Source organism: Thalassophryne amazonica, chromosome 7 (assembly GCF_902500255.1).
Source record: "Thalassophryne amazonica chromosome 7, fThaAma1.1, whole genome shotgun sequence".
In the NCBI taxonomy this organism is placed as follows: Eukaryota; Metazoa; Chordata; class Actinopteri; order Batrachoidiformes; family Batrachoididae; genus Thalassophryne; species Thalassophryne amazonica.
In genome coordinates this window covers 111,726,439-111,746,124 of record NC_047109.1, presented here as the reverse complement: position 1 = coordinate 111,746,124, position 19,686 = coordinate 111,726,439, and the positions used below count along the sequence as shown (strand labels likewise).

The 19,686-nt window shown below is 39.1% G+C and overlaps 1 protein-coding gene across 1 annotated transcript; it reads right to left on the bottom strand.

Moving 5' to 3' along the window:
* Positions 1-4,219: 4,219 nt before the first annotated feature.
* ebag9 (estrogen receptor binding site associated antigen 9) lies at positions 4,220-18,575 on the bottom strand. Its single transcript, XM_034175366.1, has 7 exons — positions 18,291-18,575; positions 11,641-11,735; positions 11,229-11,310; positions 10,705-10,860; positions 9,353-9,463; positions 8,801-8,892; positions 4,220-4,675 (listed from the first exon to the last, which is right to left on the bottom strand). Exons 2-7 carry the CDS (start codon positions 11,721-11,723, stop codon positions 4,558-4,560), a joined length of 642 nt encoding a protein of 213 aa, XP_034031257.1. The 5' UTR covers positions 11,724-11,735; positions 18,291-18,575; the 3' UTR covers positions 4,220-4,557.
* Between the last annotated feature and the right edge of the window lie 1,111 nt (positions 18,576-19,686).

The window sequence follows — 19,686 nt, the reverse complement described above, 5'->3', positions numbered from 1 at the left end:
CTGTATAGTTAAGTAAAAACTAAATGTTGACATGAAAGTTATTTATAGTTAATTTATTCTGTGCATAAGCTGATCATCTTGGCAGATGGTTGTTCCTGTTATCTTGTGGAGTCTGTTTAGAGAAATCTGTTCCACTGGAATGCTGTTAAAAGATTGAGTTTGGTGTTTTTTTTTTGGTTACTGTTCAAAAAGAAACCTTAAACCTTCAGCCAAAGCTTTAATGTGAATTCAGTGTTTTATGGCAATTACCCCCCCCCCCCCATCCTTTTCTTTTTTTTTTTTTTTTTTTTGCTGGGAATAGATCTTTATGTGGTGCAGCCTGTGTATTGTTCATAGAAGTTGAAGCTTCAATGCAGTTGACTTGTTACGTGCCTGAGCTATGTGCAATACTGGTGGTTTCCATCAATGTCTTTGTCTGTTATTAAAGCATGAGAAACGTCATGGTCTGTTTTAATTCAGTAGCATACTTCTGGGGTTTTTTTTAAACTGCAACCGCAGTGTCTTTTGTCATGTAGAGGTGAGGTTGCAGATTGCATTAGTTGCAATTTTTGTTTCTAGTTGCTTCTTTGATATCAACTCATCTGGTCAGTGTGTCAAGTACACAGTAAATTTTGTGACTCCAACATGGCAACATTCAAGTGACCCACTCATCTATGGAGAGTTTGTGCTATGCTCACAAGAGGGAGCGGATTTGTTCTTGCAAGTAATTATACACCCAATGTGAGAATTTTCTAGAGTCTGCTTGACTGTCAAAATAAAGCTTAAATGGTTTTGTTTTGCTTAAAACCCAGGAGCTCTTACAGTGGGCTCCAGAATAAGATGTCTCCCTCACGCCTGAAATCAACAGTGTGATTGAATACAAGTCAATTTTTACTGCAACATCCCTAAATCCTACATTGTAACTTTTAGAGTACATGTGGAGCTGAAACTGCTAAAGAAGGGAACATCAAGTTTTTTTTTTTCCCCTCCCACCTTTGCTTTAAAGCATAAACTCCAGTGCAACTAACTTGCATTTTAAGTGCACACTTTCTGCAAAAGCTTTCCCAAGCTGCACTGACATGTCTCTTGCGTTATAAGCCTGGTAACAATGCATTAGCTCCATGGTAGTGGAACCTCTCCAAAGCTGGAATGAGGGAGTGACTGGTGCCTGCACAGATACAAACTAGGTCACTGCCAGAGCTGCTGTGCGGCTATTACAAGTTTATCTCTTGCAGTCTGGATATAGTCTGACTAAAATTCATCCTGTATGAACTTCACCAGTGATGGACTGTGGGTCATGATGTCCACTGTGCTCCATAATTACCGGGATGGTGAGTTCCATCTCTGTTTTGCATGTTTAAAAATTTTTTAATAATCTGGCCAAAGCAGATGGTCACTCCTCTGAGTCTGGGCTGCTTCAGGTTTCTTCTTACAAATATCTGATGTTTTCCCTTACCACAGTTGCCTCCATACATGCTCAAATGAGGGTGGGTAAGCTTAGACCTTACCCTTATGAAGCATTTTTTTGGGGGGGGGAGACCTATGTTGTGATTTGGAGCTACACAAATATTCAATTTCAGTTCATTCATACAAATAAACTGATTTGAATATATAACCTTATTGGGGCAGTGTTTATCCCCAGTGCTATGGCATGAAGAAGATGACAGTCTAAGGCTCCCCACAGATGAACCACTAGTCCGTTGCATGCTACTTACTGACCCCAGCTAAAGCCAGTACCCATTTACAGTTGGGTGCAGATGAAAGCCTAATCCCAATACTCTTCCTTGACCCTTTCCCTGAAGTGTCTCCTCAAAGGACAAAAGGCAAAGAAACCCTTTGTTTAGGTGTCAGTCCAGCTCTAGCTCTTGCCACTGAGCTACTTGACTTACCATAATTTTACATAAGTATAAAAATGCCACTTTTTTTTTTTTTAAGAATGACTCAAAGTCTGCCAGATGGGCTCTCATGTTGCAACATCATGATGTCTAGTGTCACGATGCTTCTGGGACACTGAGTCATCACAGACTCTGACATCTTGTGCTAGTCTGTGGAAGGCATCCTAAAAATAAGTGGACATTAATGACTTTATATAACAGTATTTTTGGAAGTGGGTGGAGGTCATGGCAAAGGTTCGGTATTCTGCTGTATCACTTGTCTTTAAAAGTGAGTCCTTTTTGGAGATTTTGACAGGAAGGCTGAGTCCTCTGTGAGATTGGCTGGGGGGGAATAAATCAGCTCAGCTACAGGCCACATTAGTCACAAGATCACATTCTGTGAATGCAGAATTATACTGGAGATAATTAGTTGTTTGGAGGGTTACAGTGGCACCTTGAGCTTCACCCATGCATCATATCGCTTCTACATATCTCATTAGGAGTCATTTCATAGTCAATTTTAAAAAGCCTGGCTTAATTTTATTTTTCTTTGTCAACTCAGTTAAATTGTCCTTTGTGACATGTCATAAGAAGAGAGCAGTATGACCTTGAGCTTATATTAATGAACAGATACTACCACAATACCAGAGCCCAATATAAAGTAACCAGAGCAGTACTGAGTACTGGTACATCTCCTCACAAATAAAAGTAAATTAACTAGTGGATACATAGCCAGGTCAATACCAAAATTTGCCTTTAGCAAAGATGGGTATAAGTGCACGTGGTAATGTTTTTGGTCTTATTTGCAAAGTTTTATCCGAATTGGACCAAACTGGGTGGAACAATCGAGGGCCATCCAAGGACAAAGTGATTTGATTTTGAGAAAAAAAATCTGTTCAAGGGTAAGGTCCCATTCTATTTTGGGATATCTAAAAATCACAGATACACCTGATTACTACTAAACACTATAGTATGAAGTTATATCACCTTTCTGTCATGCCCTACTTTAAATGTTCAAATTTAAGATAGAAAGTGCTTTAAGGAAAAAATAAAATCTAAACTGCACCTTAAACATGTATAATTAAATATATCATAAAATACACATTTTATTCTGTTTACAATAGCATGAATTTAAACAAGAAAAAAAAAATTAATTTCTACTTCAGATCACTTCTTATAATAAAACATATGGAACCACAAAATAATTTACATGAACCAAACAACAGTACCTTCTACTTTCTTTTATACCAATAAAAAGATGCAAAACACAAGAATCCATAATGATACTTTTTTCACATTAGGCTGTTGCAGAGTCATAACCTCCAGAACTTTAAATCTTTTTATTAGAATCCTGCAAAGAGGTAATACAGCAGAGATGCAGTATAATCCGTTGATGACCCATTTTTGGAAAAATTAAATGTGCAATCTTAAAACAATTTTTTTTTTTTAGTGGCAAAAATAAAACATGCAGTCACCCAAAGTGACAAGAGTAAATCCATCAAGTTCACTCAATTCCTCCAAAAAAAAACCCTCCAATCTTAATGATCAAATCTGCTTATATGGTACACTTGTAGGTTATTACCATTGTTATTTTACGTAACTCATCACATCTCCAAGCATCAGTTATTACTGACACATGAACACTCAAGTACAAGCTTGCAAAGCTTTTCTACTTGTAACATTTAAGATGGAAAATTGCATCAATCAAAATTTACACACCAAAGCTCCACATTTCAGTTCAGCTGATATTATGACAAGAGTTTTGGTGATTGGCATTTCTGTGACTGCATTACAATGACTCATTAAAAAAAAACAACAAACTCTACTTCAACAAGTAGCCTTCAGTTTTATGAGCTTGGAAAACATAAAAGTTTATTCATCCGCTTATTGGCCAAAATAACAGATGTGTGACTTCTGTCTCATGTCAACACCAACTATGTTAAGAAGCCCCCCAACAAAGCAGCGCAATATTAATCTAAAATCAGTGGGAAAAGAGAATGGCAGATCAGTAGCCACAAGGTTGCCATAGGAACCCACAGCTAGAGGGTCGTGTGTCCCACTTATTTAAGTCTTTATCACTTTAATTAACACACAATTCCAGTGTAATAATGGCTGTACAGCAAAGAGAAATATCAAGCTACAAACAAAGAAAAAATCTTGTCAAAAAAAAAAAAAAAAAAAAGAGGCAAACATAAAAATAGACACCAAAAAATGTCACTAGTATACAGTGAGGCTTAAAATTAATTGCACTCCTTTGTCCTTTGATGGTAAATAAGACAAGGAAGACACTTTGTAGTAGCTGCCTGACTTTCAAAAAGAAGTACAGATACCAGTTTATTTACAAATGTGACTTGTGAGAGAGAAAAAACTGCACCAGAACATTTTACTACAGATTTTAAAATATTCATCTCATCTGTGGTCAAGACTAAAATTAAGTGGATTGTACAAATACTACTCTCTTTGTAGATCAAAAACACCATGGACACAAACCCAGCCTGACAAGACGGACGTCTTTACACTGCTGCAGGTGGGAAACAATAAATGGCTGCTGGTGGACACGTGGCAGAGGACGTGGACAGTGTGTGAACACATGATGTCCCAGCAGGTAATCCTGATTGGTTTGAGGTCGTTGAAGACAGAGTAACATCTGATTCAGTGTCTTTCCTCTCATCCCTTTTGCTCTAAACCGAGCATTTCTAAAGTGTTACGAAAGCTTGACAGCGATCTTCTGCTCTTTCTTCATCATCCTCTGGACCTCTTTCTCCATCTTCTTCCTCTGCTGCTCCAATGACCGCTTTTCTCTCTCCACCAGCTTCTGTTGCCTGTTAAAGGCAAAGCAAAAATGTGTATGTGTTCAGTGCATAGATGCCTGTGAGCTGTAACACTTGCAGTGTGTTCTGCCACCTACTGGCAAGGAAGTGATTTACAGCAGTCAAAAAATAAAACATACACATCAAATAGAAAATGTATTTAATACAATGTAACCACTCCCCCCCCAAAAGGCGACAAAATAAGTAGGAGCGGTCTGAAGTTGAAGTACACAGGCGTGGCAATGATATCTTGAATAGCTCGCTATGACCTTGAAATTGACTCCAAGATCTCCAGAATCAACTGGTGTCGGGGGATCACCCAAGTACACTCTTATGCTAAATATGAATGAAACTGGTCAACTGGTTCTTGAGATATCGCGCTAACAAGCTAAAATGGACGGACGGATGCTGATCGCTATAGCCCCTATATTTCATAACGGGGGGATAAAAAGATCAGTATCACGTTATGATGAAATGAGTCGGCTTGGAGTTTTTGTGTACACACACGAGCGCTGTGTTAATATTAATAAAGACACCTATCTGTATTTTCTTTCTCTATTATCATGTGCAACTGCAAGAATAAATTTGTCAAAAAAGCTTACCATTAGGGCTGCCACCATTAGCCGACCAGTCAGGATTACATCAATTACCAAAACTGTCTGTGACTAATTTAAGAATCGACATCACTGTTTATTTTTTTAAGCTTCGCTTTTCTCTCAAAGATGCTGCTGTACCTTCTGCTGCCTTTCTGTCCTTGAGGTACATGTGCAGTCGTGGTAACTGGGGTCAGCCGTGATGTCACTGGAAAAGTTATGCCCAAACAGTATCATGGCTAGCCGGCAACAGAACTCAAAAGTCTGGGAACATTTTAACTAAATTAAAGAGAAAAATGTGCAATGTAAACTCTGTAAGGCAGAACTTGCCTTCCACGGCAGTACAACGGTTGTCTCTGTCAGCTAATTGGCTTGTGAGCCACTAACATCAAAAGTCACAAACTCGCAGCTTAAAACAGATAACCCGTAAGTTGGAGAGGAAATGGCGTCTCACTAATTTAGAAGATCTTCACTTAGCCTGGAAAAAGAGTCTGTGGCTCTATAAAAAAGCCCTCCGTAAAGCTAGGACATCTTACTACTCATCACTAATTGAAGAAAATAAGAACAACCCCAGCTTTCTTTTCAGCACTGTAGCCAGGCTGACAAAGAGTCAGAGCTCTATTGAGCCGAGAATTCCTTTAACTTTAACTAGTAATGACTTCATGACTTTCTCTGCTAATAAAATTTTATCTATTAGAGAAAAAATTACTCATAACCATCCCAAAGACGTATCGTTATCTTTGGCTGCTTTCAGTGATGCCAGTATTTGGTTAGACTCTTTCTCTCCGATTGTTCTGAGTTATTTTCATTAGTTACTTCATCCAAACCATCAACATGTCTATTAGACCCCATTCCTACCAGGCTGCTCAAGGAAGCCCTACCATTAATTAATGCTTTGATCTTAAATATGATCAATCTATCTTTATTAGTTGGCTATGTACCACAGGCTTTTAAGGTGGCAGTAATTAAACGATTACTTAAAAAGCCATCACTTGACCCAGCTATCTTAGCTAATTATAGGCCAATCTCCAACCTTCCTTTTCTCTCAAAAATTATTGAAAGGGTAGTTGTAAAACAGCTAACTGATCATCTGCAGAGGAATGGTCTATTTGAAGAGTTTCAGTCAGGTTTTAGTATTCATCATAGTACAGAAACAGCATCAGAGATTAGAGCATGCCATAGGTATTAAAGGCACTGCACTGCGATGGTTTGAATCATATTTATCTAATAGATTACAATTTGTTCATGTAAATGGGGAATCTTCTTCACAGACTAAGGTTAATTATGGAGTTCCACAAGGTTCTGTGCTAGGACCAATTTTATTCACTTTATACATGTTTCCCTTAGGCAGTATTATTAGACGGCATTGCTTAAATTTTCATTGTTACGCAGATGATACCCAGCTTTATCTATCCATGAAGCCAGAGGACACACACCACTTAGCTAAACTGCAGGATTGTCTTACAGACATAAAGACATGGATGACCTCTAATTTCCTGCTTTTAAACTCAGATAAAACTGAAGTTATTGTACTTGGCCCCACAAATCTTAGAAACATGGTGTCTAACCAGATCCTTACTCTGGATGGCATTACCCTGACCTCTAGTAATACTGTGAGAAATCTTGGAGTCATTTTTGATCAGGATATGTCATTCAATGCGCATATTAAACAAATATGTAGGACTGCTTTTTTGCATTTGCGCAATATCTCTAAAATCAGAAAGGTCTTGTCTCAGAGTGATGCTGAAAAACTAATTCATGCATTTATTTCCTCTAGGCTGGACTATTGTAATTCATTATTATCAGGTTGTCCTAAAAGTTCCCTGAAAAGCCTTCAGTTAATTCAAAATGCTGCAGCTAGAGTGCTGACGGGGACTAGAAGGAGAGAGCATATCTCACCCATATTGGCCTCTCTTCATTGACTTCCTGTTAATTCTAGAATAGAATTTAAAATTCTTCTTCTTACTTATAAGGTTTTGAATAATCAGGTCCCATCTTATCTTACGGACCTCATAGTACCATATCACCCCAATAGAGCGCTTCGCTCTCAGACTGCAGGCTTACTTGTAGTTCCTAGGGTTTGTAAGAGTAGAATGGGAGGCAGAGCCTTCAGCTTTCAGGCTCCTCTCCTGTGGAACCAGCTCCCAATTCAGATCAGGGAGACAGACACCCTCTCTACTTTTAAGATTAGGCTTAAAACTTTCCTTTTTGCTAAAGCTTATAGTTAGGGCTGGATCAGGTGACCCTGAACCATCCCTTAGTTATGCTGCTATACACTTAGACTGCTGGGGGGTTCCCATGATGCACTGAGTGTTTCTTTCTCTTTTTGCTCTGTATGCACCACTCTACATTTAATCATTAGTGATTGATCTCTGCTCCCCTCCACAGCATGTCTTTTTCCTGGTTCTCTCCCTCAGCCCCAACCAGTCCCAGCAGAAGACTGCCCCTCCCTGAGCCTGGTTCTGCTGGAGGTTTCTTCCTGTTAAAAGGGAATTTTTCCTTCCCACTGTTGCCAAGTGCTTGCTCAAAGGGGGTCGTTTTGACCGTTGGGGTTTTTCCGTAATTATTGTATGGCCTTGCCTTACAATATAAAGCGCCTTGGGGCAACTGTTTGTTGTGATTTGGCATTATATAAATAAAATTGATTTGATAACATTAACGCCTATAGTGAGCTCCTTTAATTAATTACATTTATATAGCGCCGAATCACAACAAAGCTGCCCTCAAGGTTCTTCACATAAGTAAGGTCTAACCTTACCAACCTCTAGAGCAAGCACACAGCTACTTACTTATATTGATAGCTGTCAATGTTAACATTAGCGATGACAATTTCATTAGCCTTAGCATACATATGTTACACGTTTGCTGTAACGTTATAACAGTGATGTCATGTTTGAATAGGAAATGTGATAACACTAATGTTTAATAATGCTACGTTACAGCGCTAAAAAATGTGTTCCTCTTCAATGGATGACTGTTACCAAGGCAACAACATGCACACCTCTGCAAGCAAATATTCTGACTGAAGCAATCCTCAACATGTTGGTGACTGATCTCACTTCAACAAAAGAAAAAAATTAATTTCATACAACCCTTGAGAATCTCTCTCCCTCTCTCTCTCTCCCCCTCTCTCTCCCTCTCTCTCTCAAACATATTGCCAACAATGACACATAGTAAAATAAACAATTCATTAAATGATATAATAAACAATAGCAACATTCAAAGACAAATAACAGCTGCATGCTGGTGCAATAAGCCGCAATTTACTTAAAATCTGATTAGTCAACTAATTGCAAAAATAATCTGTGACTAGTCAATTAGCAAAATAACCGTTTGTGGCAGCCCTACTTAGCGTGCGTAATTGTGTGTGCACACAGAGAGGCTGCAACAAATATTGTTCATATTTAAGCAGATTTTTTTTTTTTTTTTTAACTGGTGTGACAGCACTCCCTTTCCATACAAAACAACAATTTCCTGGACAAATTGCTATTAAAGTGATCCTTCGACGCATTGCTCAGACATGAATAGATTCTTGGTAAATTACCTGAGCACCTCTTCTGCCTCCCAAGCAGCATCAGACTCATCCTCCCACGCGTTTGTGTCCTCCTGCCAGGTTTCCATTTCTCCCAGCTCAGCCTGACAAGAAGCAGGGATGTGAATCAGCAACAGACAAATCTGAGGAGAAGCCACACCTGAGGCTGGGGGTTCCAGGGCCCGCCTAGCTGAAGGGTTCTACATGTTCTAAAATGCATTCTCCTGCATTTTACAACAATAAATTGAAGAAATTTCACAGAGGCTTTCGTGAGAAGATTGAGAAAATTTTGTGAAACACATCAATCTGAGTTTTATTAGCAAAGTTACACGTCGTGACAATCCAGTAAATACCATCTGTCCTTTGACATTATTATTGTGTCATTATTTTGAGTTTAGACCAAGCTGAGCCATCATTTTAAACAATCCTATAATTTGTGTGTAGTCCAACATGTTTCACCATGACTGAATGGTTATCAACATTTTCCAGATATTCCAACAATACTGTGTGCTGTCGGAGGGGGGAAGTACACATATGAGACATCAGAGCAAAACTGAAACTCACTGAGGGTGGAGTGAATGATATCATATCTTGAGAGGCAGCCAGTCTGCTGGAGAAACCTGCTGAGCCATCAGGGACCAGGAAGTTTAAAGGCTCTCTCTTCTTCAGCACTATCTGCACCACGGAAACCACAGAAAACAGAGCCAACACTGAAACTTGAGAAAGTCTTACAGATAACGGTCTGCTTGGATACAAAGATTTAATGCTTTTTGTAATAACCTCATTATTTATGTTAACAATTTAGCAGTAATTACTCATTTTATAGGCATATTCATCAGATTAAAGGTCACGCAAGTACAAATTTAAATAACTGGTTTCTAAAAAGTATGAATTTGTTCAAGTTGTTTTAAAGAAATAAGTTGTAATACAGTATCTGCAAGAAAGTCACCCTGTATATATTTAGGTTTTTGTCATTTCTTTACCATTATAATCTTATAAACTACACTATGTAACACAATTTTTGTTCCTGGCTTCTAAGTGTTATATTTCAACTGCTTATGTCTAAAGTCTATGGAAAAATGACTACATTCAGCACAAACTTTGATTGTATTTTTTTTTTTACGTTCTAGAAAGTTCTAAAAGTTTCTTGAAATTTCTAGATAATTCTGGAAACTTGTAGAAAATTCTGGACAGTTCTAGCAGTTAAGAATATTCTAGAAGACTCCTCGGTAGTAGTGAAGGCGAATCGAGAATATTCTTGAAAACAGACAAATTTCAAAATATCATTGTCCTGATCACAGAAGCAAGGTTTCTGTGGAATAACAGCTATTTTCTATTTATTTAAGGCATAACAGGTTAGGAAAACACACTGTGTACCCAGGAACAAAACAAAAATAAAAATTTGTTACATAGTGCTATTTATGAGAAACTGGAGACAACTGAAAGCTTTATAAGGTTGCACAAATAGTGCAGTGATTGTTTAAATTGAATAAATAAATTCAATATTTTATTTTAATGACGCAATTACGTGGTACAGGAGTTATCAAACACCTGACATTCAGAATGGACCTTGTGATTTGTTTAGTACTGGCCAAGCTCAATAATGGGTGTTTACTTGATTCATCTATAGAATGAGGCCAAAGTGTAAACCTTCTCTCACTGAATCTAGTCAAACTTTGGCATTGTTTCTTAAAAATGAATTACTGTATCCGAGGGTTGGAAATAATTAATAGTAAATCTAAAGGAAATATGCCATTGGATCATTCTTTGAAATTAATTATATGATCTGACTTCACTTACAACACAAAAGCCATGCACGTAAACACAGACTGCAAAAAACAAAAACATTCACACCATTTAGTTGGTCACCATCAGTTGATGATCCTGGATCTGGACTACCTTTTCTGCAGGTTTACCTTCTGCATTTTCCTGATTGTTGGAGCCATGTCTCTGAAGTAGTCTGGCTCCTCATCTATATCATTTGGGGGCGAAGCAACGTTTCCATTTCCACCTTCAATCTTAATACTCGTTGGGGCATCTTCATCCCAAGAGCTCCATTCTTCAATCTCTGCCTGTGCGGATGAGGCAATAAAAATGTGAAAACTGTTTTGCAGCAGTTTGCATTGGAGGCTATTTCTAATTTTGATCAAGCAATTTTGAAACATTTACACTCCAGCAACTGTGGTTCTTCTTTGTTTTTAAGACCTGGTTTTCACCACTCATTGACATAGCTTACTGGATGAACGCAGCCAAAACTTGAAACTCAGCAAGTTGTCCAGTTGGTGGAGTGGAAATGTTTTGGTATCGCTTACCTGGATGACTGAGAACCTTCACCAACAATTATCACATGATTAAATACTGAATTTGCTTTTCATAATGATCGAGTCCACCAAAGCTAGACACACAGACAGGTCCTCATGGCACCCTGTTGTTGACTGACCTGTTTTAGTACAGAAGATGAAAAATCCACTGATGTTGGGAGCGTTATTTGATCACCACTGAGCTTTCGGCCCCTCCCACTCCTGTAAGACCAGGAAATAAATAAACAAACAAATGAGAATTCAGTAGGGTTCGAGCATGTGCCCTTTAGAACAAAACCTGGTCTGGGTTATTGTGAAGTACAGTGGTGTTTACATTATTTTCCAAATTGTGGAAACCATTTTCGAAGTGGAAATGGCCACAGATTATACCACTAGATGGAGCTGTATTCAACTATATAAAGCTACAAAAGTTCTGAATTTGCAATGTCAGGTTTGTAACAACCAGTGTTTGCTCTAATAACAACAATATCTGCCCAGAACATTTCACACCGTTACAAGAATGTTACTGACTGACAGTATAGCCGTGCTTACCTGCATATTAACCTTTTAATGAAAGAAAGCAAGCTGGCTAGACACGTGCAAATCTTGAAAAGACGAAATTGACTGATGGCCATAATGAAGCTAAGCTGTTGGGGGTGGGAGGGAGATAAAGTTTATTAATATAGCACCATTCAGACACAAAAGTAACTCAAAATGCTTTACAAATAGATAAAAGACAAAGACACAATGAACAATAAACAAAACCCAAAATATTAGTTACAAAAGAAAAAAAAAATCCAGCAAAATGTGAATATAAAAGTGTTATGTACAAATATATTTTGACATTTATTCAGCAGCAGCACTGATAAACTAAAATCTTAGAGCCGAGTGATGAAACAAATCTTATGCTTTATACACATTTATTTCAAATACCTGGCTCAGAGAAATTTAAGGCTGCTTCTGCAATTATTACTCTGCACTGAGAACAGTGGGATAGGAGCTGCATTAACAATATTTATCCTTGGTTCCATTCCTGGTCATGCTACCTGTCCGTGTCCTCTGCATTGTCCTAGCCCACCCAGCTGTAAATGGGTGTGAGCCTTGATTGGGCAAGTAACAGGTGATGGACTGGCATCCCATTCAAGGGGGTCATAGACTGTCATTCACTTCACACTATGGAATCTGGGTATAATATCAGGAGGTTGGAATTTTCCAGTTATACCCATCAGGAACAAACCCTGAAGTCAAAATTCTAACTCATTTGGCCCCTCACACACTCAAAGTTCACAAGCCAACATGACTGCACCAACAGTGGTGAAAGATGCAGTTGTTTAATTTTAATTTTTTTTTTTTCACTTCTGTCTTTTTGTATCTAATTTAATAAATTGTGCACATAATACTCTTCTATTGCAGTCCATGGGCAAGTTGCTGCAATATTTTGTATGCATAAAATACTGCATAATGTGTTGTTTGTCAGGTGGTACGAACAATATTGGCTAAGCCGGTAAAAGTTGCTAAAGACAAACGCCTGAAGAGTAAATTAAAACACTAACTGTCTCATTGGTGGACTAAGTATATTTTGTTGCACTCTACACTCCAAAATCTTGAAAGTGTTCAGCTTAATTTTTGACTTGTGGAGCTGTATCAAAAATGGAACACATTTATCTCAGGTGTGACATCATTCCCAATTGCAACTCATGGTGTCCGATGTAAATGGAATGCACCATAACCACTGGCACCAATCGGCCTTGGGCACGGTACAGGATGTACTACTACTTCTGGGAACAACAAGCAGTCCAGAAAAAACAGTTCAGTGCCTCATAAAACAGGAGGATTTAACTTTTTTAGTTGGCAGTCAGCAAACTAGTGTAGCGCTCTAAGGCAAAAACACTGGCAATATCAAATATCTGACAGACGTTCCAGGCGCTCAACCCGTGTGCTTCCTTGGGTTGGGACTCAAGCACCACACCAGCTGCTACTGTCAAAGGATGTGACTCTTGCCCTCCCTAACAACTTAATTTAGTCAAAAAAAAAAAGGGGGTGGAAGCAGACCTTCTGTTTTAGCTGTGAGCTGTGTGAATGTTTTTGTATAAGTAGAGCACTAATCCTGCCACCAAACCCCAAACAGGTCAGCAGGATAGAGGTCCACCTGCACTCCTGGGTGCAGTTTAACCTCATGCACAGGACTAGAATGGTACAGCAAATACTTGTATATAAAGTGTCGGAAGTAACAACATGATTGGAAGTCTCCTGGAGTGACTATGTTAAACCTGGTTCACACGGCAAGATTTTAAAATTATCTGTAGGTTTCCAAAACCTGAGAGACCATACACCTGGAGATAAAAAAAAAATCATAGATCTAACAGGTTTGGTCGTGCAGTGTGTGGTGTGCAGCCACACGGTAAGGACAACACCACCACACGCAAACAGATTTCACACACAAACATTTCCAGGTCAGACAGGAAATCTCGCAAAATCTCTTGAGATTAAACGTGACTTGAGAGTAAACTAACAGACAGTTTGTGGACTATTTATAACAAAGAAGAAAAAACTATACAAAAAAAAAAGGCGTTCTTTAGAGTGGAGACACCGCGACCAACAGACTTTCTGGTAAATCATACCAGATTTTACATTTCGCTGCCTGCATCTGTCATCTCACTTTCTGATTGGCTGTACGTCACATTCAGCAGGCTGTGTGCTTGTTTGTGCTGGGGGGACACCATACACGCTCCGATATCAGGCCAAGACAATCCAACATGTTGGATATCCCCGATTTGCGATTGTAGCACTCATGTCCTTCCGAGCAGTTCAGAGCGTACCACACACGGCAGGAATATCTAGTAAGATTATCTTTAGTGTCATCATGATAATCGGGGTGTCCTTAAGATTGTCGAAAGGGGAAGATTGGGTGCGATATCGGCCTAATTATCTTGCCGTGTGAACCAGGCATTAAAATGAGCAGTCACATACACTGGGGTAAAAAAGTATTTAGTCAGCCCCTGATTGTGCAAGTTCTCCTACTTAGAAAGATGAGAGAGGTCTGTAATTTTCATCATAGGTACACTTCAAAACACAAAGACAAAATGAGAAAAAAGTCCAGAAAATCACATTGTAGGATTTTTAAAGAATTTATTTGTAAATTACTGGGGAAAATAAGTATTTGGGAACCCACAAACAAGCAAGATTTCCGGCTCTCACAGACCTGTAACTTCTTTAAGAAGCTCTTCTGTCCTCCACCTGTTACCTGTATTAATGGCACCTGTTGGAACTCGTTATCTGTATAAAAGACACCTGTCCACAGCCCCAAACAGTCAGACCTCAACCTCAACCATGGCCATGGCCAAAGAGCTGTCGAAGGACACCAGGAATAAAATTGTAGATGTGCACCAGGCTAGGAAGAGTGAATCTACAATAGTCAAGCAGGTTGGTGTGAATAAATCAACTGTGGGAGCAACTGAAAGAAAATGGAATACATACAAGATCATTGATAATCTCCCTCGATCTAGGGCTCCATGCAAGATGCCATCTCGTGGGGTCAAAATGATCATGAGAACGGTGAACAAATATCCCAGAACTACACAGAGGGACCTGATGAATGACCTGCAGAGAGCTGAGACCAAAGTAACAAAGGCTACACACTATGCAGAGAGGGACTCAAATCCTACAGTGCCAGGTATGTCCCCCTGCTTAAGACAGTACATGTCCAGGCCCGTCTGAAGTTTGCCAGAGAGCATATGGATGATCCAGAAGAGAATTGGGAGAATATCATGTGGTCAGATGAAACCAAAATAGAACATTTTGGTAAAAACTCAACTCGTCATGTTTGGAGGAAGAAGAATGCCGAGTTGCATTCCAAGAACACCATACCTACTGTGAAGCATGGGGGAGAAAACATCATGCTTTGGGGCTGGTTTTCTGCAAAGGGGACAGGACAACTGATCTGTGTTAAGGGAAGAATGAACGGGGCCATGTATCGTGAGACTTTAAGCCAAAACCTCTTTCCATCAGTTGAGAGCATTGAAGATGCAACGTGTCTGGGTCTTCCAGCATGACAATGATCCCAAACACACCGCTCGGGCAATGAAGGAGTGGCTCCATTAAAAAGCATTTCAAGGTCCTGGAGTGGCCAAGCCAGTCTCCAGATCTCAACCCCATAGAAAATTTGTTGAGGGAGTTGAAAGTCCATGTCGTCCAGCGACAGCCCCAAAACATCACTGCTCTAGAGGAGATCTGCATGGAGGAATGGGCCAAAATACCAGCTACAGTGTGTACAAACCTGGTGAAGACTTACAGGAAATGTTTGACCTCTGTCATTGCCAACAAGGATTATGTTACAAAGTATTGAGCTGAACTTTTGTTATTGACCAAATACTTATTTTCCACCATAATTTACAAATAAATTCTTTAAAAATCCTACAATGTGATTTCCTCATTGTGTCTCTCACAGTTGAAGTGTACCTATGTTGAAAACTATAGACCTCTCTCATCTTTCTAAGTAGGAGAACTTGCACAATCAGGGACTGACTAAATACTTTTTTACCCCACTGTAAGGAGATACAGGTAAAACATATGCTATGGCAGACCTATATTTACTCCAGAAATAAAGATGGACCGCAGGTCTGACAGGGTGGCTGGCGGCTTATCAAAACAAATTTTGTAAGGTCGTTGATTGTGAGCATTGATAAAGAGCTAAGAAAGAGTCCAATTTGATACTAGACAAATTGATTACTTGTCTAGTATCATGGCTAAACACCTAAAATTGTCTCTGCTGGTATTTTCATTTTAATATGCACTGTGTGGTGCATTGTGGTGGATACGTGTGCACAGTTTGTTCCTCTTAAACTAAAGTGCAATTAAGAGGAAAACACACATGCACAAGATGAGAGCAGATGCCGCCTGCTGTTTTCTGCAGTTCAGAGTGTCAGTAAATCAACAGACCACTAAACTTTCACCATTATCACAGTGCCCTTTTTTGTTTCTATGATACTGATACAAAGTGCATTAGTGCAGCACAGTCTGTGTGCACATACATCACAATGAGGTGAACACAGAGGCCGACAGAAGCTGCAGATGTGAGTCTGATCTTTTTCTACTGCAGTGGTACTGGTCTGGCAGAAAGAGCCCTCCTGTATTTTAGAGTTTAGAATCAGGTGCAAAAATGGGTGAGGTGTGAAAGAATATAAGCCCTTGACATTAAATTGTCAGGAGCAACTAAAAAAAAAAAAAAAAAAAAAAAAGATCAGACACAAATTCCCTATAACTTTGCCTGACTCACACAAGTCCAATTTTTCTTTCTAAAGTGGTGAAATTATTTATATTTTCATGTCATTATGAGTTTCTGAGGTTTCCTAGCTGACCCATGCACCGTATGCACCACCTTCCACTGACTGGCATGCAGGTGAACCGCAGATTACTTGAATTTATTTTGGTGCATTCACTGTGAAATCGCATTCAGTGAAGGGGCAGAATGATACTGTTGTGAACGCAGCCTGTGAAAAACTTCCTCGCGTGTGTGTAGAATGCAGCTTCCCACAAAAGCCGCATTCATTCATCCACTGTCCACCCTGTTGATGAATAGATGAAAGCTCTGATCAAATCTGATAAGAAGCTGTCCGATAAAGGTGTTTTAAGATTAACCATTTAAAAAAAAGAGTGCATCCTCTCACTCTAGAGTGTAAACACACAGTGCCGTATGTTTTTTTAATACATGAATGCATTGCTTCACTTTAAATACACAATAAGTCTATTCAAGATCACATGTCTTGCTGTTTCATAGCGCTGAGTTGATAAGAACAGCCATTATTATTATCAACACTGACTTACTAATTTGTAATATTTAAAAATTAAGAAACTTTGCCTAAAACCAAGGTGCTTCAGTCACTAAATACCTCAAGTATGTAGTATATTATTTTAAAAATGACGGTATAAATTAAAGATGCATAGAGAGGGGAAATCCTACACAAACTGGTCTTTTTTTCCTCGCCAGTGGTAATCGGTCGACTTTGCTGCACCTCGTTGCCAAACCGCCGATAAGTCAGGACAGCAATAGGACAAGCAGTTCTCTCATTCTACTTTTCCTATAGGACAAGTCCCTGAAATGCTTAATGTCTGATATCTGATATATTAGAAATTAATTCATTCTAGATCATACAAATACTGTCATTTCAAAACTACCAATTAGTCCCACAGCAAGAAAAAGAAATCCTGTGTATAAAAGATGCATCAGGATTCACGATAAGCATTCTATAACTGAACTGCAACCCTCTGAATCTGAACTGAATCAAATAGTGAGGTGCCTAAAGAGTCCACCCTAATTTGCACTGCCATAATTTAGTGCTCACTTGGGCAATACCTCTCTTTATTGCCAGAAGCCATTCCCCACATCTTTCTGACTCAGTTGTGTCACTTGGGATTAAAGTACATATATTAGAGATCTACTATTTTAGCTTTAGTTCAAGCAACTAACAACAGAATCGGTTATTGCCATCCAGTGACTTCTCATTTCCAGAAATGTACTGCAATTTCCCCACAATGCACTGTGATTTGTGCCATAAAAATCGGCACGTCAATTTCCACTTAAGACTAGAGCAACAGCAGACACAGAAGTGCCCAGTAATGAGCGATTGCACAAAACAATGGTCCAAAAAGAAGGAAAGTGGTTCGTACAGGTAGTTTTTGCGATGCTCCATTGTGCAGCAACTCATTTCGGAAGGATAAGGTGCTTGGGATCAAGAGATCATACTACAAATTCCCATACAAAGATTACAACAATTCTCCCAGCAAAACGGAAATTGCACCTCACGGATCTGACGAAATCTCGCACCTTGAGTATTTGCAATATTTCAAAATGCAAAGCCACTCGATGATTAAACTACAGAAATACCTCAAACCTGCCTTCAGAGACGTACTGAAGAATATTTTGTTTTACCCTTTGCACTGGTTGCTATGGCACACAGTGCATTATGGGAGTTTTCCACCCTCGTCAATCACTCCATGTATTCCATGCTCTGAAAAGTGACATGGCTATCACAAAATCAGAACATTATCTAAACAAAATTTCAAATATGACAGCTTTCATCACGACCAATGAATCAGATATGTTGTTTTTTAATGTCATTTACACCTCTACTGCACTGTAGCTTGTCAGCATGCAGCATACAACAAATAAGGTTAAAACACTAAATGAATTATATCCTACTCACCTCGAAGCAGCTGCGTTCTTTTTGGCTGCTTCGGTATACACATTCATTTATTTGGCTAATCGCAGCTTGCTAGCTTAGACCACGATCAAACAATATTTTTGAATTACGTAATTATATCGGTAAAACGTGACATTGACAGCATCGAACTAGATCGCTGTCATGTGAAAAGGTGGTGTGGAACAACTGCACACTGCACCGCAGGCTCATAATAAAACTAAATAAATTTGCGTCGTCGCTAAACGCTGAGCCACAGCTGCCATCTTTGAGCTGCAAGGAGGAAGTACCAGCGTGAACCTGCTGCCTTCACGTACGGTCGGAAATTTGAAATCGTTTTGTATATATATAAAACGCTGATTTCTCGGGAAAATCTGATAAATTATTTATCAAACAAGCAACGTACATTAACACTGATTTCTCAGTAAAAATGTAACTGAATTATTTACCAAAAGAGTAACATTCGTGCTACTGCAGCCTTTCAATATGAAATTCCTAATTTGATATGGATGTACATTCCTGAATTGCCCAGCAGATGGCAGCAATGCAGGGATGTGTTCCTTTTCCATGTGATCTCTGCTTGGCAGTGTCGATGTCCCTACTGATACCTTATAGCAACGCCACAATCTTTCCTGTAGACTTTTATTTTAATTTAGCACATGAAATTCTCTCCACGCATGCAGCCGTAACATCAAGAAATAGTCACAGAAAATTTACATTTACTTTGATGTTGCTTTGCCTTGGCATTTTAGTAAGTGGTGGCAACATCAACAATGGCAAACCAGGCCAGAACAACGTTGGTGTTTTAAAAGTTTTGAAATGTTTTTGAGCCATCTGCAGGTGACATCAATCAATCAATCAATCAACTTTTTTCTTATATAGCGCCAAATCACGACAAACAGTTGCCCCAAGGCGCTCCATCACTGCAGAAGAGTCCAAAACTGGACTTTCGACCAATCAGAAAGCCAGATGAACATTCGGACAACAGCAGAAAAATAAATGACATGCAGAGGACAAACGCTGCAAAAAAAAACAAAAAACAAAACAGAAACAAATGCAAGCAGCAGCAAAGTTCTCCACCTGATATCATTTTTTTTTCCTCCCGTCTGCATATATAGTAATGGTAAATGCCACACTGGCAGAACCATTTGTATAAATAAATACACATATATGCAATTTGTTCTTGCAAGACAGATAGTATGCAGTGCATGCCTGATATCAATTTTAAATTGAAACCGCCAAATCTCTTAGACAGACTTGACTGACATCAGCTGACAAGGAAGATTTACCTTGAATTTACCTTGAATCCACCGTCGACACTACACCTCATCTATGAAGTTATCATCTCGTACGGCAGTCAATACAGGGGCAGGAAGTCTCCGCTGACTTATGCGAAGCCCCC